This window comes from Lampris incognitus, chromosome 7 (genome assembly GCF_029633865.1).
Source record: "Lampris incognitus isolate fLamInc1 chromosome 7, fLamInc1.hap2, whole genome shotgun sequence".
NCBI classification, from domain to species: domain Eukaryota; kingdom Metazoa; phylum Chordata; class Actinopteri; order Lampriformes; family Lampridae; genus Lampris; species Lampris incognitus.
The window spans coordinates 40,145,583-40,169,910 of NC_079217.1; the positions used below are offsets into that span (position 1 = coordinate 40,145,583).

At 45.8% G+C, this 24,328-nt stretch overlaps 1 protein-coding gene across 1 annotated transcript in view; it reads left to right on the top strand.

Moving 5' to 3' along the window:
- Positions 1-24,328, top strand: part of LOC130115238 (WD repeat-containing protein 49-like) — an 86,812-nt gene that overhangs the window by 10,521 nt on the left and 51,963 nt on the right. Inside the window, exons 3-6 of the mRNA XM_056282856.1 lie at positions 9,794-9,967; positions 11,324-11,407; positions 11,891-11,983; positions 17,803-17,974. Coding sequence (XP_056138831.1) covers positions 9,794-9,967; positions 11,324-11,407; positions 11,891-11,983; positions 17,803-17,974 — 523 coding nt within the window. The remainder of the gene's footprint in view (positions 1-9,793; positions 9,968-11,323; positions 11,408-11,890; positions 11,984-17,802; positions 17,975-24,328) is intronic.

Below are 24,328 nucleotides of genomic sequence, written 5' to 3' on the forward strand. Positions count from 1 at the left end.
TGTCTGTCTTAGCAGGAGGGAGTAGGCTCTTTTGCGAGCCTGAGTCCACCAGAAACCGTCTTCCTGACATCGTGTCCTTAATGAAGAGCAGCTCACTACGTCCGCCAGCGCCCACAGCTGCTACTGAGCGCTGGCCCTGGAGTTTCCCGCCATCTCAAACGTGGACGGAGGGACGCAGCGCCTCGCCTTGCCGCCGAACCGCTGGTGGAAGAAACAGAGGCCTCTCCCGCGCCGTCTCCGGGCAGTCACTCCAGCCACCACTGCCGGGTCCGCGTCCTCCGACGTCGGCTGCAGAGGCTCTGATGCCACACTCTGCACAGAGAACCGTCTGGTAGCCAGCAGGACCCGATCGGCCTCCTCAGCCAAACCTCGGCAGTCACCAGCGGCCAGACACGGGGAGTTAGCCAAAGCCGCGCGCACAGGAGACGGGAGCTGGCGCAAGAAAACGTGCGGGAAAAGGAACCCGCCTTCGTCTGGGCCTAGCAGCGACAGCATATTGTCCATGAGATCCACAGCCGTCCCGTCGCCCAAACCGGATAGAGAAAGGATCCTATCTGCCCTCTCTGCGGCAGATAGGCTGTACCTCCGGAGCAGAAGATGTTTGAGGGCGACGTATTTATCGTGTTGCGGAGGGGAGCGCAACAGCTGCATGGCCCGGCGTGTGGACTGCTGATCCAGCGCAGCGACGACCAGATAGTATCTGGAGTCGTCCGCGGAGATTCCACGCAGGTGGAACAGCGTCTCGACATGCTGGAACCACGAGGCCGGGTCGCTCTGCCAGAACTATGGGAGCTTCACAGCCGCGGCGAGAACGGCCGGCTGAGAGAGTTGGGGCGGCGTGGCCGAAGTGGATTCACACACATCTTCTGCTCCAAACATGTTCAATTCGGGGTCACCAATGTGGCAGGAATGAGGAAAAACACATGAGACCAAGGCGAGTTTGATGTTTATTCCTCAACTCCAAAAACCAACTGCAGCAGGAACAACCCTGCCCCGGCGAGCCCGGGAACGTAAACCACGCCCCCAGCTCACAGTCCTGCTGGGTGAGAGGCATAGCCCCTAGTGTCCGCCACAATACAATAGATTCTAATCGACGAGCAAATGCCTTCACAAGTATTTTTACATCAACAGATAACACTGATATTGGACGGTAGGAAGAACAATCAAAAGGATCTTTGTCCCTCTTCAGAATTAGAGAGATGGAGGCCTGTGCGAGAGTGGGTGGCAAGGACCCCTGTTGGAATGACTGTGTAAAAATTTCAAGCAGTAATGAAGCCAGCTTCGCTGAAAATTTCTTATAATATTCCACTAGGAATCCGTCAGGGCCCAGGGATTTGCCATTATATATTAATTTAATTGCCCCAGTAATCTCAGAAAGTCGTAAGGGATTATCTAATAGTTGTCAATCATCAGTTGTGATCTTGAGCATATCTAGCTGCACAAAGAATTCAGACGTGGCCTTCATTGTTGGGGGACTCCGATGTATAAAGTTGGGTCTAAAAAGCTCTAAAAACTTTATCTCACTAGGATCGACAGTAAGAGTGCCTGTATTATTACAAATCTGAGTGATCTGTTTTGAAGCGGTTCTAGACTTTAATTGATGAGCCAAAAGACGGCTAGCTTTGTCCCCAAATTCATACAAAGTACCTCGGGAGCGAAGCAGGAGTTGCCCAGCTTCTCTGGTTGTCAGAAGCTCAAGCTCTGTATGGAGTTTCAACCTTTCCTTATTAAGATTGGGTGACTGATTAGTTGAGTAGCGACTGTCTATGCTAGCGATAGACTCTTCTGATTCCCTTTGACAAGCTCTACGACATTTATTAGCATGAGATGTGCATGAGATAATTTTACCTCTAATACATGCCTTTACGATTTCCCATAATAAAGATGGGGATGTGCCTTCTATTCTGTTAGTCTCAAAGAAAAATTCAATGGCTTCAGAAACAAAAATGCAGAAATTTGCATCAACCAGTAATAAGGGATCTAAACGCCAAGTTCTAAAATCTTTAGGTTTAAGGTCAAAGCAAAGATCAAGTATTACTGTAGCATGGTCTGATAGAGCTATTGGTGAGTATTGTGCAGAGACTACTGATGAGATAAACACTTTGTCAATGAAGAAATAATCTATACGCGAAAAGGTCTGATGTACATGTAGAGAGAAAAAAAGAATATTGTTTTGCAGAGGGATGTAAAAATCTCCAGAGGTCAATGTATTCGTATTGTTCCATAAAAGCAGAGAGGGTCTGAGACATTTTGGAGGGTGTCGTAGCCCTAGGACTAGATCTATCAATTAAAGGGTCAATGACAGAGTTCGTGTCTCCCCTCGTTATTAATAAATGGGAATTTAAATTGGAAAGAGCGGATAACAGAGCTCTCATAAAGTTATGATCATCCCAATTAGGGGCATATACAGACACAAGAGTAACTGGTTTTTGGTATAGTGTACCAGAGACAGTGATGTAACGGCAATTCTCGTCTGCAAGAACATCACTCGAGGTAAGGTGTATGTAACGCTGTGGTTAAATTATAGGCCTTGGATATATTATATTGCACTATTAGATAAGAGTTTGTGCGTTATTTTGTTTACCTTTTGAATATGAATATATTATATTGTTGATATTGTTCTGCAAAACAGTTGTTTACCAATGTGAAATGCATTTACTTTTATTGTTGAAAACTTACCATTGTTGTGATTGGTTGGCTGTGGCGAGAATAACTTACCTTGAATGTGATTGGTTGAGAGGGCAGCGGGGAACGTCAGCGTGAGCAGACTGAACTGGGAGAGAGGGGAGGTCACTCGTCCCTTGTGTGAGCCAAACGGAGCAGTTTGATGTCGAGTTGTTATATGCTATTTTGCGGTGAGAGAAATGTAATTGAATTTTAGTGAACAGTGATGTGTGCGGGTGTCTGACCGAGACCCATCCCGGGAACTGTTTGTGTGGACTGGGGAGACAAACTGACTACTCGTCAGTCCCTTATGTGGACCCAGCGACGGTACGGAGCGAGCTAGCCAGTCGGTGTTCATTGCTGGCACAGCAAGACGGGCGAATGGACTGGATGCGGTAAGGGGCTCTCCCCACAGTGAGTCGGGCCGTCTTCTAGTTTAGCGAAGTAACGTTATCAGTTACAGTGTAGTGTTGTGTTCATGCGACCATCGAGGAGCGCAGAAGGAGTCGTCTGTTGCCGTGTTGTGCTGCCGAGGCGAGCGCACGGTTCGACCGTGAGATGGTGCTAACGGCTAACTAGCCAGTTAGCTAGGATGGCTGCCGGCCTGACGTTCGCTGCTGCACTGCAGCGGGAAGTGCGAGACGAAGAGGAGCATTCATTCTTTGTGAGTACAAGCTGGATATGCGGGCTTCCAAGGGGAGCGAAGAGGGCTGTTTAGAGCCCCAACGTACCCGATAAAGAAACAGGCCTGCAACTGGGGGTTGACTTTCTTTTATTTTTATTGCCGGCTTAGTTATAGGGTTGTTGAGCTGTATGCTAATGTGTTGGTCTGATTCATTTGTGTGTATATGAATGCAGATGCTTGTTAGCCATTGAGGCTTATTGCTTTCATTCATTCTAATAATTATTACTCATAATACATTTATATATGTAATTATATGTACCTGTGTGAGTGTGGATTATTCATGTGTGTTTATTCCTGTGGTGTCTAGGCTATGGTAAGTGACATGTTGAGACAACCTTAAAGGGCTAGTCCACCTTTTTACTGAAAGTAACCGAGTGACACCCAGAGATGTGTAGACCATAGTATATAACCTTAAAGGGCTAATACACAATATTTTAGAACCGTAAAGGGCTAGTCCACCGTTTTAATATAAGTTACTCAGTGACACATTGAGGTGTCTAGACCATGTTAGATTGCCTTAAAGGGGTCATATGCCATATTTAAGCGCCTTAAAGGGGTAGTCAACCTTTTTAGGTGGAGTTACCAGATGACACTGTAAGACATTTAGAGCCTTTAGAACATACTTTAAACACATAAGAAGCGAAGTTAACATACTTCAATAGTTTATTGGATACCGAGTTGTATAGAGAACTCAGGAGCGCCGTCCTTGACAGTAAAAAGGGATAGATAGCACTACATGTACATCTTCCCTTATTACAATAGCAGCACCCCTTGTTTTCAGATTAAATTTTGAAGGAAAACTCTGTCCTATCCAATGTCTGCTTAGTCTCTTTTGATCGGCATAAAGTAACTGTGTCTCTTGGAGGAACATTATGTCTGCTTTTAAGCTTTGGATGTGTGAAAAGATCTTTGCACGTTTTAGTGGGGCATTCAATCCCCAACATTTAACGAAATGACCCTTACCGCCTGTCCACCACCTGCTTGTACATTAGCTACTACATTAGCCATGTTATGATATTTGATACAGGGTATACCAGATCAGTACTGCTGTCCAAGTTGTATGGCAAAACAGATGAAAAAAATAATAATAAAAAAAAAACAACAGGTGAATAAAACACAGATTAAAAAAAGGTAAAATAAGCAAAACATTAGTTGAAATGATAAATAAATGAAGAGGTTGTCCTGCATGCCCAAATCTGTCCCTCCCATCTTATCCCCTCCCACCCCTCAGCACCCCGATTCCCTTGGTAATGCTTCTCTGCCAAGTATATTGGCGCGCTCTTTCCTACCTTTATCTACCTTCTCGGTTCCCATATAACTATAACCCCATAACATTTTCACTTAAAATGATGCATGAACCATTAATAACGTTCCAAAGAACAAAACAATGAAGGATTGGCTCCAAAAACAGAATTTAACTAAGGCATTATCGACATAGTCCAGCGTAAAGCTAATGAACATTAGCCCGTAGTAACTAGCCTCGGTTCACCTTTGGTTATTAACATATGAATGAACATATCGCCCAAGTCATGGCTATAATTAAACGTTCGGGATGATGGAAAAGTTGTTACTGTATTTGGGACTTATTTCATAGACAGGTGTTCACAGTACATTGTTAGATTCACGGACGGAAGTCACCGATTTCTCCATACTAAACTTGAAGTACGTAATAAAATAACAGGAGTGAAGCGGACTTTCATTGTGCTGTGATCCGACTTTATTCCAGAGAGAGAGTGCACAATAAGACAACCTGGAAACAGTGATGCACCATTTATATAAACACTGGCGCCCTCTAACGGCACCCTAGGGAAGTGTCCAGAGCAGACAAACACAAAATACATCACATCTCCTCCCCACTTATTTAGCTTGGAGTTCTCCGAAAAACCTGGATGCCTATTTATATCTCCTGAATAACACCCGAATATTCCTGCAGAACAACATGAAATACTTTAAAACAGATAACATAACTTAAAACATCCTACTATCACTTGCATTAAAAAAGAGGACCTGCACATGATACACAACCTGGGTGAATGGTGGTAAACTGCCCAACTCACTAACTAACCTAGTGTGGTGAGTGCCCCTTTAACCCAAAGTCCATACAGATTGAGGCAGTCTAGGGATTTTCTTTCCCGTGTAGGGTACCTTCTAACAGTCTCTGAGGGCGCATCAGCCTCAACCGATACTTCTGTTCGCCCTGAGTTTACTGGCTCCGTTTGTGGAACTGAGTGACTTTTCGGGGGGGGGGGGGTCCTGCCTACCCACATGGGGTAATGGCTCTGGATCTTTTGTGGGGACAGTAGCTGATTGCTCCAATGAGGCGGGTTGTGGTGACTCTCCAGGCGTGAGCATTTCCGGGTCGCAGGCCCTCATCTGGTCTGTGTGGCGTTTCCAGTGTAGCCCTGACCCCACCTCTACCATTTAGGACACTGGTCCCACCTGAGACACCACCACACCCAGCATCCACTCCCCCCCCCCATCTACTATCACGTACCAGAACAGAGTCTCCAGGCGTGAAGTCTTTGTCCTTGGCGAATGGGATCCTGTGACCCTCCCGGCCTGTCTGTGCCTGACCCACCACAGCCACCACACTTGGCTTGAGGAGGTCGAAGCGGGAGCGGAGCCCATGGCGAAGGAAGAGCATGGCCAGAGACTCGTTTGTTGTGGTATGGGGAGCATTTCTATAGCTGAGCAGGAACAAATACAGTTGATGTCGCATCGTGGTCTGCCCCCCAGCAGCTTTCAATGACGGCTTAAGTGTCTGCATAAAACATTCCACCAATCCATTTGTGGCTGGGTGAAAGGGTGCAGAGCGCACGTGTTTCACCCCATTCGCTTTGAGAAAATCCGCAAAATCACTTGAGGTGAACTGCGGACCATTGTTGCTGACCAAAACCTCAGGCAGGCCATAACGGCTGAACAACCCCCTTAAAGCCTGAACAGTCTTTGAGCTTGTGGTGGAATCCATCAGTTCCACTTCTGGCCACTTCGAGTGAGCATCAACCACCACGAGCAACATATGCCCCTCTACTGGCCCAGAAAAATCCACATGTACCCTCTGCTGCGGCACGCCCGGCCATGGCCACGAGTGCAGCGGGGAGATGGCAGGAGACTTCTCGTTGTGCTGGCATGAATGACACACTTTGGCCTGCTGTTCAATCTGAGCATCAATCCCCAGCCACCAGAAGTAGCTGCAAGCAACGGCTTTCATTTTAACCACTCCCGGGTGCCCCGCATGCAGCTCTTTCAGCAGTTGTGGTCTCAACTTTGGGGGTACAATAACCCGGTTGCCCCACAGAAGGCACCCTAGAACCACGGTGAGCTCTTCTCTCCTTGAGCAATAGGGCATCAGTGCATCGTCCTGTTCCTTGACTACTGGAAAATGCCCTGACAAGACCATGTCCATCACATGAGAGAGCACCGGGTCATATCTTGTTTCTTTGCGAATATCCGTGTTGCACACAGGCAGGGAGTCCAGGTGGTGTTAACAGCACAGTATCCACAGATCCTGGTTTGTCCTTGTGATCCACCTGCAGTGGCAGGCATGAGAGGCCATCCGCATTTCCATGTTCAGATGCACTCCTGTATTGGATAGTGTAGTTGTGAGCTGCCAATACAAGGGCCCATCGCTGCAGCCTCGTAGCTGCCATAGACGGGATGGCTTTACTGGGGCTCAATATCATCAGTGGCCGGTGGTCCATGAGAAGGGTGAAATGGCGCCCATACAGATATGCAAAAAATTTGCGTAGGCCGAATATGATCCCCAAGGCCTCCCGTTCAATTTGAGCATAATTTTGCTCAGCTTTGCTCATGGTTCTGGAGGTGAATGCTATGGGCCTCTCTTGACTACCAGGCATCACATCAGAAATCACAGCGCCCACTCTGTGTGGCGAGGCATCACATGCCAGTACAATTGGCAGTTGGGGGTCATAATGAGTTAACACTCTCTCAGAGAGGAGGTGTTCTTTCGTCGAGCAGAACGCTTTTTCATACTCTGGGGACCACTCCCACTGTGCCCCTGCATGCAGTATTTTGTGTAGGGGGCTGAGTGTTGTTGCCATGTTTGGGATAAATCTGCCATAATAATTTATCAGTCCTAGAAAGGAGCGGAGTTGGCTTACATTCGTTGGGGGCAGGGGCCTCGGCAATAGCCCTGAGTTTTTCTGGGGATTTGTGGAGGCCTGTGGCGTCAATGGTATGTCCCAGATATTCCAGTGAGTTCCTGAAAAATTCACTTTTTCTTCTGCACCTGGAGGCCAAAGTTCTCCAAGTGACTCAGCACTGTCTCCAAGTTTTTTAGATGATTGGTGTTGTCCCGTCCAGTCACTAGAATGTCATCCAGAAAACAGTGCACATTGAGAAGCCCCTGAAGAACTTGGTCCATTACTCTTTGAAAGATCGATGGCACTGACGTTATTCCAAATGGCAGACAGTTGTAGTGGAACATTCCCTTGTGTGTGGTGATAGTAAGGTAACTGCGAGAGCCCTCCTGAACCAGCACCTGCAGGTAAGCATAGGAGAAATCCAGTTTACTGAAATGCTGTCCCCCTGCTAGGGAAGCAAACAGATCTTCTATCCGGGGAATAGGATAATGTTCAGCCAGACGTTGCCTACCAACGTCTGGCTCTGTCATCATGACGTTTCGGCCATTTCTCGCCGATTTGTAGCAGTTGAAGGAGAAATGGTGTGTTGTGTGGCTTGGACTGTTCCATTCAGCCGGGACAAGGCTGTATGATGCATCGATTACCACAGGATTCGCAAAGGAGGGCAGTTTGGACCGTGAAGATTCGGAGGCTGGGCTGTTCCCCCTCAGCTTATTCGTACTTGCGCTCAGTAGTTACAATTTTTTGATAAACCAACTTCCCTAGATCAGCCCAAGAGTCTGTAAGGTATTGATTGATCTGTGGAAATCAGTTGTATATCAAATCCCAGCCATGTATAATCATTGACAGAAATCAGGCAAATGTAACACACTCCAAGATTCAAACTTTCTATATCTGTGCATCACACCTATTGTTTCCTCTTCTATATCTGTGCATCACACCTATTATTCACGGAAATGTACACTTACTGCTGGCTAACCGCTAATTGTGGATGACTCACGCCCTACCCATAATAAATTTAAAAAATCATGAACTTTGCCTTAAATTTAGAGACCTTTTATTGTGATAAAGAAATACACGACCTTAGGAAGACCACAAAACAAGCCCAAACCCAAACTTTCGGAGTATCGATCTCTATACAGTATCAACAGTAGTCGGGCAAAAGCAAAGTGTAAACAAATACATGTGGGCAGATGTAACGTATTGCCATCATTGCTGTCCTGCTGATGACGTACAACCTACATCCTGGTCAAAACCAATCAGAAGCCTCTAGTCCAATGTCTTCTCCATTGTTCTGTCGTTTAAGGAAAAAAATTCACAGCCCGGGTGGGCCCCCTTGATGTTATAGGTATATCTAGTATATCACCAGTACCGTCCAGTTCACTCACGCTGACTTCAGCTTCAATCACTCGAAATGTACCCGTTTGTCCTTTCCATCATGCCCGCCGCCGCGTTTGTCACACCTACCGCACCATAGCCACGCTCACTGTGCATGAGAACCTCACTTGGCACCCTGTCTCTGTTTTCCCTTATTTCTTTCAAAGTGCAGCTTGAGAGATCATGAAGTGAGCGTGATTTTGAATAGCGTGCGCATGGGGCTGCCTACCAGTTGGTAGGCAATATGGCGCCCGTGTAACCAGTTGGCCAGACTTTCTTTATACACAGCGCTGACTGGGGGGAATGGCATGATCCCCTCAAGCGCTATGTCCCCCTGGTGAAATGCCTCACTGTCAGGTGAAAAGAAGCGGCTGGCAACTCCACATGTATTGGAGGAGGCATGTGGTAGTCTGAAGCCCTCCCCGGATCAGCAGAGGGGGTGGAGCAATGACCGGGATGGTTCGGAAGAGTGGGATAATTGGCCAAGTACAATTGGGGCGGGGGGGAGCCAAGAAAAAAAAGGGACCTGCTGAAACATGTCTGATCTGTGTGTTCAATTGCACTGTAAGACGCTGCTGTAAAGTTGAGTCCAGCGGTGGCCCTGTGTCCAAAATCTCCACAATGAAGCCAGGAAAAGGAAAAATATCATAACTGATATGCATTTTGGCACAAATGCCAAAAGTAACACCCAGGTTGTAAGAAAAAAACAAATCATCCTTTAACTCACAGTGTGAGTCACCAACAGAGACCATATGTCACATCTCTCTTGCTAGTCTCCACAAGTGCTGCTAGATGTGTGGAAAAGGGATTAAAAAAAAAAGCTCACAGGAGAGTAGGGGTAGAAAAAAACAAGCGAGGTATTAATGAAAAGGTTGACGTCACACAGCTAGAGGTGGAGGTTGAAGTCGTGTCAGCCATTTCATGATGTTTGACATCCCACAGTGTTGTCTTTTGATTTACTCAGGTGTCGTACCTGCACAGCTCAGGCTGTTATCTGACGGTGAGTAAGAGAGGAGCCATGGGGCTGCGGGCCGGAAAAGACCTCTTCCTTCTTCAGACACATCAACTGCATGACGCCTTGGTCACACCTCGAAAAGTTAGGGTCACCGACATGGTGCTGCTCCACAATGTGCATAAGGTGACAGTCACATTAAACAGACATGTGTCAATCATAGGTGCCGAAAAGCTTGATCAGCCCCAATATTTTGGCCCCCATCCTCACAGCCCTGCCTCCAAAAAATCCAATCAAAGATAAATCACGAATCACAATGACATTGTTGAGCAGTTGAGTATCCGTTATGAACTGGAATGAGATTGTTCATGTTACCAACCGTCAAATGAAATAAACCAAACACATAAGATGTGACCATCAGTCAGGTATGTGACTTTAATGTACATTTTGCCATTTATAGGCAACTAAAACCTCTCAGTTTGGCATAGAAATGTGTTAAATGTCACACTGAAGGCTTTCAGTAGCTACCTTGTGTGCACTGCAGTAACATCCAAAACTATTCAACAATTCTCTCATAGATGTAAAACCAAAACATTGAACATGTCGTTAAGAGTTTTGGTGTCCAGTTGGGTTATGTATACATAAAAAGACCCTTTTTACTCTCAAGACAGTAGTTAAGATTATTTGAAGGCAAAAGTATGGTTACAAACACAACCTATATATGCTTTTATGTATTTCCTTTTTGGATCAATGCCCACAGTCATTGTCATAAGTTGGCACCCATGGTGTGATCATCATATATATATATATATATATATATATATATATATATATATATATATATATATATATATATATATATATATATATCATGGTAGGGGTCAGGTGGATTATGGGATCTGTCTGCAGAACATACACAATAGGGGGGGAAAGTCATATATAGTAAGGGATCAATTATTGAACAGTTGTCGTTATCACCGGGACTGATGCTGGGCCATGTGACAAACAAGACAAAAAAACATGACCATCAGTTGATAAATTATTGATCAATGGTTTTTGGTTAATGGTATCACAGACATTGAGCTAATGCATAATGCTCAGAAATGAAACAGTAATGGGCTCATCCATTTTTGATCAATAGTTTTAGTAAACAGGGTTTAATCATTAGCAAGTCAAACACATTTCTGGGTGAGCGATGTGGTCCCATTGCATATTGCTCATCTGGCATTTACCACTGATCTGTCAGGTGTCAATCTGAGAAATACTTGTGTATTCTTATCATTATTTTAATCAATTACTGAAATTAACATGCCATCATCGTTAAGGAATAACTATCGATTATGTTCCCAACCTTTTCATACGCCACCTTACTTTCTTGCCTCTCCTCTGTGTACTGTTTCTTCTCTTTCTCACCTCTCTCTTTGTGTCTCTCTCTCTCTCTCTCTCTCTCTCTCTCTCTCTCTCTCTCTCTCTCTCTCTCTCTCTCTCTCTCTCTCTCTCTCTCTCACTCACACCCCCTCCCTCTTTTTGTCTGTCTAACAGATAGCAGTGTCCTTCATGAGTGAGGAGGTGTGTTTTTATGACCTGCTGTCCAAGCCCAAGTTTAGCTGCCAGTACAGACTCCAGGTAACGTAGACTGTGGTAGACTCCTGTTACAGCAAGCAGAGTTAAAGATGTGCATGAAACCTGTCAAAAGCGCCGCGTTATGAAAACGGCTTAGAGCAAAAGGCAACAACCTCCCCACACAATAGCATAACAGTGATGTGAGAGGGCCTTATTAAAAAGTGCCTTACGTGGGCCGTTGAAAGTATCTGAAAGGAGTTATTGTTAACTTTTTGTTTTCCTCAGTTGGGGAAAACAACAACTTCCTCCAACATTTACTTTTAATTTGAAAAGTCTGTAACATTACTTCAGAGTAACTCCACAAAATGCTGTTGTTTGTGAAACAGGGAATCAAGCCACTTTCCCTGTTGTACTTATAAGCCACTCTAGATGATAGGATCTGCTTAAATGCTTGAATTGTAAAGTCAATGCAGCCTGAGAAAGGTCCCGAATAGATCTGACAACCACACCTTCTTCCTCTGTGTCCCACTATGCTCTGCTCTCCAGGGACTGAAGTTCCCCCCGCGGTGCCTGGATTACTGGGAGGACCCCTCTCATCCCGACTCATCTGTCCTCACCATGGGAGACACTGGTGGACAGGTAAACAGATGAAACACACGGAGATAAAACATAGATGGGGGAAGAGGAGGGACACGTAACATTTGCAGCAGCCCAAGCATGACTGTTAAACAAAGACAACCACATGTGCCGTTGGAGTGCAAAGAGTATGCAGGTTTTCCTTTAAGCTAGTCATGGCGCCAGTTGATTTTACTGATCAGTGTATCTGAAGTACTTCTAAACAGAAGCAGTGTGACTCTCATTCAGCCACAACTGATGCTGTTGTTGCAGAATGACCCTATTGAGAGTAACCTGAAAAACAGCCATTTACACCATCCATCCATCTATCCATTATCCAAACCGCTTATCCTGCTCTCAGGGTCGTGGGGATGCTGGCAATATACACTCACCGGCCACTTTATTAGGCACACCTGTCCAACTGCTCGTTAACGCAAATTTCTAATCAGCCAATCACATGGCAGCAACTCAATGCATTTAGGCATGTAGACATGGTCAAGACGATCTGCTGCAGTTCAAACCGAGCATCAGAATGGGGAAGAAAGGTGATTTAAGTGACTTTGAACGTGGCATGGTTGTTGGTGTCAGACGGGCTGGTCTGAGTATTTCAGAAACTGCTGATCTACTGGGATTTTCACGCACAACCATCTCTAGGGTTTACAGAGAATGGCCCGAAAAAGAAAAAATATCCGGTGAGCGGCAGTTCTGTGGGCGAAAATGCCTTGTTGATGCCAGAGGTCAGAGGAGAATGGCCAGACTGGTTCGAGCTGACAGAAAGGTAACAGTAACTCAAATAACCACTCATTACAACCGAGGTATGCAGAAGAGCATCTCTGAACGCACAACACGTCGAACCTTGAGGCAGATGGGCTACAGCAGCAGAAGACCACACCGGGTGCCACTCCTGTCAGCTAAGAACAGGAAACTGGGGCTACAATTCGCACAGGCTCACCAAAATTGGACAATAGAAGATTGGAAAAACGTTGCCTGGTCTGATGAGTCTCGATTTCTGCTGCGACATTCGGATGGTAGGGTCAGAATTTGGCGTCAACAACATGAAAGCATGGATCCATCCTGCCTTGTATCAACGGTTCAGGCTGGTGGTGGTGGTGTAATGGTGTGGGGGATATTTTCTTGGCACACTTTGGGCCCCTTAGTACCAATTGAGCATCGTGTCAACGCCACAGCCTACCTGAGTATTGTTGCTGACCATGTCCATCCCTTTATGACCACAGTGTTCCCATCTTCTGATGGCTACTTCCAGCAGGATAACGCGCCATGTCATAAAGCTCGAATCATCTCAGACTGGTTTCTTGAACATGACAATGAGTTCACTGTACTCAAATGGCCTCCACAGTCACCAGATCTCAATCCAATAGAGCACCTTTGGGATGTGGTGGACCGGGAGATTCACATCATGGATGTGCAGCCGACAAATCTGCAGCAACTGCGTGATGCTATCATGTCAATATGGACCAACTCTCTGAGGAATGTTTCCAGTACCTTGTTGAATCTATGCCACGAAGGATTAAGGCAGTTCTGAAGGCAAAAGGGGGTCCAACCCGGTACTAGCAAGGTGTACCTAATGAAGTGGCCAGTGAGTGTATTCTAGCAGTCATTGGGCGGCAGGTGGGGAGACACCCTGGACAGGCCGCCAGACCATCACAGGGCCAACACACACACACACACACACACCTAGGGACAATTTAGTATGGCCAATTCACCTGACCTACATATCTTTGGACTGTGGAAGGAAACCCACGCAGACACAGGGAGAATATGCAAACTCCACACAGAGGACAACCTGGGATGACCCCCAAGATTGGACTAACTCTGGGCTCGAATCCAGGACCTTCTTGCTATGAGGCAACCGCACTAACCACTGTGCCACCGTGCCGCACCCATTAACACCAGTGAATAGTATTGTTATTATTATCCACATAAGTGATATTTTGCATTCTTGAATATTTATGCACTATTCAGAGGTAGCCATATTCCTTAATTTGTGTGAGTTTGAGGGCATCGTCAGGTAGGAACCAGTGCTGCCCGTGGACTGCAATACCCATAACTCCCTGCTCAAACTCACAGGTGGTCTCCACCCACTGTCTTGCCTCACACTGTTGTATTATTGGTTACAGTATACTGTACAGTACACCATAATACTGTACAATACAGTATACGTATCTGGTGATGCAATTTTGCCCATAAAACCGTGGCATATTTTGAAATTTGCTCTCTTACTCATAGCACTCAAAGAGCTCCCTTTCTGCTGAGGAACAATGAGAACAAATGACCACGTGTCTTCATATTACCACTGGCCACAGTTTTATTGGAAGATAACCCAGTCTTGTTCGTCCACCAATCAGTTGTTAAAACCGGTCAAGTTTTCCTGCAAGACACGTTGTTTCCTCAGAAAGAGACCGGATCCATTTTTATTTCTTAAACGTCGACCCAATCGCAACTTGGATCATCAGATGATGGACCAGAGCATTGAGGATTTTCAGATGGCAAGCTGCCAGAAGAAAATTTGTTGTCTGCAGAACCGCGTTTTGATGCCGGTTAACACCTGCGCCCTGCACTGTTCATTAGAGTCTAATGATTCGACAACAAAGACTCTCATCGCTGCAAGAGTGATCATCAAGTAAGGCTTTGCATTTGGGCAGTTAGTTTTAGCAGTCGGTCTAGTTACCCCCCCATTTCTCCTCAATTGTATCTGGCCTATTGCGAGCCATCCCGATCGCTGCTCCACCACCCCCCCCCCCGCTGCCTGCCTGCCTGCCTGCCTGCCTGCCTGCCAGCCAGCCAATCTGGGGAAGGCTGCAGACTACCACATGCCTCTTCCGATACATGTGGGGTCACCAGCTGCTTCTTTTCACCTGACAATGAGGAGCTTCGCTATGGGAATGTAGTGCGTGGGAGAATCACGCTATTCCCCCAGTTCCCCCCTCCCCTGAACAGGCACCCCGACCGACCAGAGGAGGCACTAGTGCAGTGGCCAGGATACATATCCACATCCAGCTTCCCACCCGCAGACACAGCCAATTGTGTCTGTAGAGACGCCCGACCAAGCCGGAGGTAACACGGGGATTCGAACTAGCGACCCCCGTGTTGGTAGGCAACGGAATAGACTGCTACGCCAGCCAGATGCCCTAGTTCGCCTAACTATCTTACGTGAGAAATGTATTGTTAGTTGAAATTATCCACAATCTAGATACACACTGTGATTCACATAGGAAGTGTTACCTAGGCCGATCGTTAGTTTTAATAGTTTCCTTTATTTTTTCTTTTGTTTGAATCTTCCCTTGTTTATTTGAGAAAAGCGCTATTGGTTGAATTCATTTGCTAGTCAGTTCCGCACACTGACCCACATAGAGTTGGTAGACAGACCGTCTACTTTCTTTTATTAATTTGCTACTTACATTTTGGTTTCTTTTGTTTGCTACCTTGGTAGATCGTGCATGCGATCTCTCTCTCTCTTTCACTTAATTCTCTTCTTGTCTTAACCTTACCACACACTTCACTGCATGCCAGCTAGCTTACGCGGCCTTTCTCGCACACACATCTTATTTCTTCAGTGCGCACACACAGGCACACACACACACAGCCTCACTACCTCATATCACCTTTTGTGCCTTGATAATTACATTGCTGCTCATCATTGATGGTGTCTGATCAGTATTAGTTAGATAATTAATGTTGATTAGTATTAGTAAATTTTCTGTTACTGATTGTTCTAACAATTTTTTTTCATTGAAGTAAGTTGCTGTCCTACTTGTTTTGTGACAATATTTATTGAAGCCTTCCCACGCCAATCAAATTACTCCAAACAGTGCAATATTGATTATTTCATCAACTTGAATAGTTTAATTATAACTATTACACACCAGAATTAATGCTTAATAACTTTATGAAACTGATTCATGTGTCTGATTTTCTGAGACCGATTTAATGAGACTGACTTGATTAATCCATCAGTTTTAAACACCAAAATTAATGGTTGATAAATTCACAAGACCGATTTTATGAGACTGATTTGATAACCCTGTTGATAATCCACAGTAATATAGCACCATATAACATATTGCATTGGATTTCCTGTATATTTTAATATTTGTGAGCATCACAACCAATCAACGTCAGCTATTTGCGACACTAGTGCTACCATACTTGAAATCATGTTCAGGTCAGATTGACAGAAAAATCAATATTGTATACAAATTTAATATGGGTTCTGATTAATTACCGAACTGAGACTAATATGTGATTATTTTAGTTCTTTATAATACAAATTTTTAGCATTTTAGCCCAATAGCCCCCCAGCCATTTTGAATGAATCTGCACTCACCGATGACTAGCGGCAAATACGATATTCCAGGTTCATTGTAAAACCTATGGGCAATAACTGTCTCGCTACCAGGGAGGTTGCATCTTAAACCAAAGAGGACAGAGTGATACACTGATGAGCCAAAGCATAATGACCACTCACAGGTAAACCTAATAATGTTGATCATCTCCAAACAAGGGCACATGTCAAGGGCATATGGGCAGGAGTAAAGACCTGAGCAACTTTGACAAGGGCCAAATTGTTGAGGTCAGACAACTGAGTCAGAGCATCTCTGAAACGGCAAGGCTTGTGGAGTGCTCCCGGTCAGCAGTGGTGAGTACCTACTGACAGTGGTCCAAGGAGGTACAAATCACAGACCGGTGATTGGGTGTTTAGCACCCAAGGCTCATCAATGTGCAAGGGCAACGGAAGCTACCCTGTTTGATCCAAACCAACAGAAGTACTGTGGCACAAGTCACAGAAAATTTTAATGATGGTTACAAGAGGGATGTGTCATAACACACGATGCATTGCACCCTGCTGTGTATGGGGCTGCGTAGCTGCAGACAGGTCCGAGTGCCCATGATGACCCCTGTCCACCGTCGAAAGCACCTACAATGAGCATGCAAGCATCAGAAAAGGACCTTTTAGCAGTGGAAGAAGGTTGCCTGGTCTGATGAGTCCCGTTTTCTTTTAGATCACATGTACATCGTTTACTTTGGGAAGTGATGGCACCAGAATGCACTGTGGGAAGATGACAAGCCAGTGGAGGCAGTGTGATGTACTGGGCGATGTTCTGCTGGGAAACCCTGGGTCTGGCCATTCATATGGATGTCAGTTTGACATGTGCCACTTCCCTAAACATACTAGTTACAGACCAGGTACACCCCCTCATGGCAATGGTATTCCCTGATGGCAGTGACCTCTTTCAGCAGGATAATGCACCCTGCCACACTGCACACATTGTTCAGGAATGGTTTGAGGAACATGATGAAGTGTTCAAAGTGTTGCCCTGGCCTCCCATTTCTCCAGATCTAAATTCGATTGAGGATCTTTGGGATGTGCTGGATTGACAAGTCCGATCCATGGTGGCTCCAGCTCTACCTCACAACTTAAAGGACTTGAAGGATCTGCTGCTAATATTTTGGTGCCAGATACCAGAGGACACCTTCAGGGGTCTTGTAGAGTCCATGCATTGGTGAGTCGTTGTGTTTTGGCGACACATGGAAGACCAATAGCATATTAGCCAGTTGGTCATAATGTTTTGGCTCATCAGTGTATGTGATATCACCTGCGGTAGTGACAGGTTGGAAATAACACCTGTTTAATTCTCTGCACATGGTTGTCTATGTTGGATCTACATATTTGTCTGTATGTACGCATCACCTCTTCTCAGTACTCTGACTGTGTGTGTGTGTGTGTGTGTGTGTGTGTGTGTGTGTGTGTGTGTGTGTGTGTGTGTGTGTGTGTGTGTGTGTGTGTGTGTGTGTGTGTGTGTGTGTGTGTGTGTGTCTTTCAGGTCAGTGCTATCTGTTTTAGCTCAGCTCAGATCTCTCTCTTTGAGAGAACCAGTCCAGGTGTGGAGCCTGAATCAAGTGGTGTCATCAAATGGGAGGAGCTTGTCAAAGGAAAGCACCGTTGCTGTTACACACTTTCTCACTGGGCGCACAAACAGGACTCAGTTCAACGAGGTGAGAGTTACAAATGTTTTTCTGTTTGACATGTGCTCTATCTAGACAGTTGGAGCTCCGTCATTACACACACACACACACACACACAAGCATGGCCACCTGTTTTTCTGTCCTCTGTTTCTGTAATAATGACATGCACTGAAAATTATACCTGTACCTGTCCATTAAGACAGTGGTTCTCAACCTTTTTGGGGTCCTGGACCCCCTGCATATTTTTGATCTACCCTGAGGACCCCCCCACCTGATCTTGGGGGAGGGGGGTTGCAATTTGATAGAAACAGTAGAAACTGCATTTTAAATTGCATTATAGCATTTATTCACTCTTTGGGGCAAAAATAAGAGCTTTCAGTGGTAACTTAGATATATGTAACAAAACAGAATTCTTATGCAGTAACTTTTAACAATGCAAACGGGAGCGAGATCTCTTATTAAAATACAATAAATTACACTTGTGAAACAGATGTAATTAGAGAAAAAAGTCCTGTTACCCTTTATAGTTTAGGTAGATAAAGGTCTCAGTCACATTTGAGTAAAATAATCCTATTTCTATAAATGTCATAGGATCTTTTTTTTAAAGATATTTTATTTTCACGGACCCCTTGCAATTACACCACGGACCACTAGGGGTCCGCGGACCCCCGGTTGAGAAACACTGCATTAAGATGATCCTTAACGCACACACACACACACACACACACACACACACACACACACACACACACACACACACACACACACACACACTGTCATGGCTGTATTGAAGCTTTTGCATTGTTTGAGTGGTCTGTGCTACTTGCATTACTTTTGGGATCCTCAGGATATACTCTATCAGTCAGTATGCAAATGAAACAGTCGTGGAAGAAGTGCATTCCGCTGTGAATGCAAGGGATGTCTGACTGCTTTCATCTGCAGAGAGGGTCTCCGTGTCAAAATTTTACACCAGCTGACTTTAAAGTAGTATAATGTTCTGATCCCTGTATAGATGACAGTTAGAAAGAACTGACACACACATATGCAAACACACATTAATAAAGTGACACTGAGGATGACCGTCTCATAGAGAGCACCTTGACAGTTTAGCTGACAGTCACCGTCAGCGCTTGCCTGCTCACACATTTGCTATCACCACAGCAGTGGCTTACGCAACATCATAGAAATGATCGGGTATGTTGGTGGCTCACGAGGTTGTCACTGGGGCATGCATGCACAAATCCTTACACATACACACACACAAGCATGTTAATACACACTGACTCCCAAGTTACACACTTGAGATGAATCCATTTTGATGAAGAGGTAATGAAAAGGTTGGTGAGTTGTGTCTAGATTGCATCATTCGGAAAGAGCCCCCTGAAGAGTCATTGGGTTGTTTGATTATGATTCAGTAGCAGTGCACTTATACTGGCTGGGCTGAAGGGGGGATCCTGACATGGGGGAAAACAAGCACAAAGTACTTCTAAACAAGCACAACAAATGAGAAAATAAAGGAAAAAACAAGAAAAAGGGGAACAGAGGATACAATGGTGTAACATTAAAAGGACTGACTAATTGAAATTTTACAGGCCGCCTGTATTTGTGTGTGTGTGTGTGAGAGAGAGAGAGAGAGAGAGAGAGAGAGAGGAGAGAGAGAGAGAGAGAGAGAGCACGAGAGAGCAAGGGTATGCATGTTTACCTCTGGGATGCTAGCACTGTTCTTTTGAAGTTGCCCACCCTGCAGTATGAGTGGGCTGCTAACCATTAGATATGGCTGGTTACACAGACCTCAAAACCTTAAGGCTCACAGGCCATGAGAGAGAGAGAGCCAGAGAGCGCCAAGAGAGAGAGAGAGAGAGAGAGAGAGAGAGAGAGAGAGAGAGAGAGAGAGAGAGAGAGAGAGAGAGAGAGAGAGAGAGAGAGAGAGAGAGAGAGAGAGAGAGAGAGAGAGAGAGAGAGAGAGAGAGAGAGAGGGGATAGAAAGGAGGATGAGCAAGGATGACAGAGAGGAAATTGGGGTGGACACACACCCTTAAGGACAAAGATGGGATGCCATAACAAAAGCAGCTGGGTTTGTGTGTGTGTGTGTGTGTGTGTGTGTGTGTGTGTGTGTGTGTGTGTGTGTGTGTGTGTGAGTCTTTGTGAGAAAAAGAGAGACAGAGAAAGATAGAGTAAACACATTAACGTGCCTTCATAATGTTGGCATCTATCCTTGTGGTCAACTCCAGACCTTCAGTCTTTAGATTGCTGAATCCGAATCAAGTCCAAATCTTAAAGGTGACCAGTCCGTTCGAATCCCGGTGTTACCTCCGGCTTGGTTGAGCGTCTCTACAGACACAATTGGCTGTGTCTGTGGGAGAGAAGCTGGATGGGGGTCTATGTCCTGGTCGCTGCACTAGCACCTCCTCTGGTCGGTTGGGGCACCTGTTAATGGGGGAGGGGGGAACTGGGGGGGAATAGCGTGATCCTCCCATGTGCTACGTCCCCCTGATGAAACTTGTCATTGTCAGGTGAAAAGAAGCGGCTGGTGACTCCACATGTATCGAAGGAGAAATGTGGTAGTCTGCAGCCCACCCCGGATTGGCAGAGGGGGTGGAGCAGCGACCAGGATGGCTCGGAAGAGTGGGGTAATTGGCCGGGTACAATTCGACTTAGACTTAGACTGCTTTTATTGGTCATTGCCTTATATGCATGTCTCATACATACAAGGGAACGAAATTACGTTTCACAAGGACCTCAGTGCCACATAAAAACAAATAACACACAATAAATATTAAAAACAAGAATTACTTCACAGACCTAAACATCACAAGCACACCTGACACGGACAGTGAGTAAGACAGTCAAAAAGTCATTTAATGGAAGGTCTAAGTGTTCAGGCTGTTGAGGAACCTCACAGCCTGAGGAATGAAACTGTTGCATAGTCTGGTGGAGGCAGCACGGATGCTCCAGTACCTCCTGCCAGAGGGTAGGAGGGTGAAGTGGATGAGGGAAGGGTGGGTGGGTATCTTCACAATGCTAAGAGCCTTCCGGGTGCACGGTGCGTCAAAGATGGCCTGGATGGATGGGAGAGCAGTTCCTATGATCTTTCCAGCTGTCTTCACTATCCACTGTAGGATTTGTGGTCGGAGGCCTTGCAGTTCCCATGCCAGACAGAGATACAGCTGGTCAGAATGCACTCTATGGTACCTCTGTAGAATGTAATGAGGATAGGTGGGGGGTGATTCGCCTTCTTCAGACGCCACAGGAAGTGAAGACACTGCTGGACCTTCTTGGAGAGCGCTGTGACATGTGAGGACCAGGAGAGGTCCTCTGTGATGTGAACTCCCAGGAACTTAACACTGCTGACTCTCTCCACGTCCATACCATTGATGGTGAGAGGGGTATGGTGGGCGCTGGTCTTTCTAAAGTCAATAATGACCTTAGTTTTTCCTATATTTAGGGAGAGGTTGTTTTTGCACCTCATCGCCAGTTGATCCACTCTGTATGATTCATTGGTGTTGCTGATGAGACCTGCCACTCTGGTATCATCAGCAAACTTTATAATGGGGTTAGAGGTGGATGGTGCTGTGCAGTCGTGAGTCAGCAAGGTGAACAAGAGTGGACTGAATTTGGGGAGAAATTGGGGTACAAAAGGGAGAAAAATCCAAAAAGAAAAAAAAAGGTGACCAATCCAACTTGAGACCAATGGGCCCACACTTATTTTGAGAGTAACACCAGAACTATAGTACTGTGGTCATAAGCAATGGGTAGAGACTGAAAGAATGAGATCGCGAATGTTGTGTTGCTCATCCGTCGCAGCAACAAGGACCATCTAGTCATCCTGTAGGGGCCGAATTCTATGGTTGCGAAGATGGCTGGTTAGTCCAATCTGCGCCCTGAATGTTCTTTGGCAATGTGGGCATGGGATAGTGGGAGTAGCTGGAGGGTTGCTGGCAGTCTTTCCTGGCCTGCCTGCGGCTCTCTGCTGCAGCAATCCTGGCAGCCTCATATGTGTTTGCACCATTTCGGACAGCTGCACACCACTCTCCCCTGTTCAAAGCTTTCTGTTCCCATGTATCGTAGTTGATGGTGAAGGCCTTTAACAAAACCTTCAAGGTGTCTTTGAAATGCTTGTTTTGACCACCATGGGAGCGTTTGCCTGGCTTGAGTTCACCATATAACAGTTTCTTTGTGAGCCAGTGGTCTGGCATGCGAACTACATGGCCCACCCAACGAAGCTGTGATTGCATGAGGATGGTGTGTATACTCGGCAGCCTTGAGCGAGTGAGGACCTCCGTGTCAGGGATCTTGTCATACCACTTTATGCCAAGAAGTTTTCTGAGGCATGTGGCGTGAAAGTGGTTTAGTGTTTTTGCATGGCGTTTGTAAACTGTCCATGTTTTGCAGCCATAAAGCAGTGTGGTGAGAACGAACTATGGCCCGATACACTTTAATTTTTGTCTCCTGGGTGATGCCTCCCCTGTTCCACGCAATCTTGTGGCGTCTGCCAAAAGCAGTACTGTCTTAAGCAAGTTGTGCGATCATCTTTTCATCAGTGGTGACATATCTGGAGAGAGAGCTGCCCAGGTAAGGGAATTTGTCAGCCGCATGTAATCGATGCCCATTTATGGTGATGTTGGGTACATTGTATAGCTTGCCTGGAGCTGGCTGATGAAGTACTTCAGTCTTTTTTATGTTGATGGTGAGGCCAAAGTTGTTGCAAGCCTCTGAGAACTTATTGATACTTTGTTGCATGTTGGCTTCGGATGTAGCGTTGAGGGTCCAGTCATCGGCAAACAGAAAATCGTTAATGGTTGCTGTTTTAACTAAGGTTTTTGCTTTAAGCCGCTGAAGGTTGAAGAGAGAGCCATCAAAACGGTAATTGAAAGCAATGCCAGTGTCCTCCTCTCTGAAGGCATCTGACAGCGTGGCTGAGAACATAAGGCTGAACAGGGTTGGGGCAAGGACACAGCCTTACTTTACTCCATTAGAGACAGGGAACGGCTCAGATGCAACTCCATTGTCTTGGACTCTGGCTAGCATGCCATCGTGTAGTTGTCGTACAATGGTGATGAACTTTTTTGGACATCCGTATTTTGCCATGATTCTCCAAAGGCCGTCTCTGCAGACAGTGTCAAAGGCCTTTGTCAGGTCGACAAAAGTGGAGTACAGGTCAACATTTTGTTCCTGGCATTTTTCTTGAAGCTGGCAGGCAGTAAACACCATGTCTATGGTCCTGCGTTCTTTCCAGAATCCACATTGACTCTCAGGTAGAAGTCCTCTCTCGAGGTGTGCGCTGAGGCGATTTAATAAAACTCTTGCAAGCAGCTTGCCTGCAATGGACAGCAGGGAAATTCCACAGTGGTTATCACATGATTGGCAATTTCTCTTGCGCTTATAGAGGGGGATAATTGAGGCATCTTTAAAGTCCCGAGATACTGTTTCAGTTTGCCATATGAGATGAAACAACTGCTGAAGTTTCTTAGCAATCACAGGCTCTCCTTTATAAATTTCAGCTGGGATGGAGTCTGAGCCAGGCGCCTTTCCACTTGACAACTGTCTGATTGCCTTAAGCGTCTCTTCCATTGTTGGAAGGGTGCACAGTTTCTCATCAGATGGAACTTGGGGTAGTTGATCAGTGGCTTCATGGTTGATGGTGGAAGGGTGATTCAAAACATTGCTGAAGTGTTCAGCCCATCTTTCAAGAACCTCCCCTTTGTCTGTGATTAGTGTTGTCCCATCTGCGCTAAGGAGCGGGGATGAGCCATCGATTGTAGGACTATAGACTTCTTTCAAGCCATTGTAGAAGCTTTTCATGTCATTTCTGTCTGCAAAGCTCTGTGTCTCATCAGCTTTGTTGCTTAGTCATGAAGCCTGCATTTGGTGTAATTTTCTTTGGATAGAGCTGCGGATGTTCCTAAGTGCATCTGTCTTGGCCGTTGACTGGGGGTCTTCAATATGAAGTTTGTAGGCACAGCGTTTCTCTTCAAACAGCTGGTTTATCTCGGTGCAGTTTTCATCAAACCAGTCTTTGTGTTTCCTTGTGGAGGGGCTTAGACACTCCAAGGCTGTGTTATACACTGTGTCACGAAGTGCAGTCCAAGCAGCCTCCACATTCTGGCTATCCAGCACAGTAACCTCTAGTCGTTCCTCCAGTCCAGAGTGTCTGTAAAGGACTTCTTGATGTCATTATTCTTAGTTTACTGACATTTAGACGTTTTTGTGCTTTCATGCTTTGTGGGCGTCTCTTGGGCTAGATGTGGAGATTGACTTTAGAAACAATGAGGTGTTGACCCATCCAGCACTCTGCCCTACACATAGCCTTTGTAAATCTAATGGCCTGCCGGTCTCTTTTCCTGACAATGACATAGTCAATCAGGTGCCAGTGTTTGGACCTCG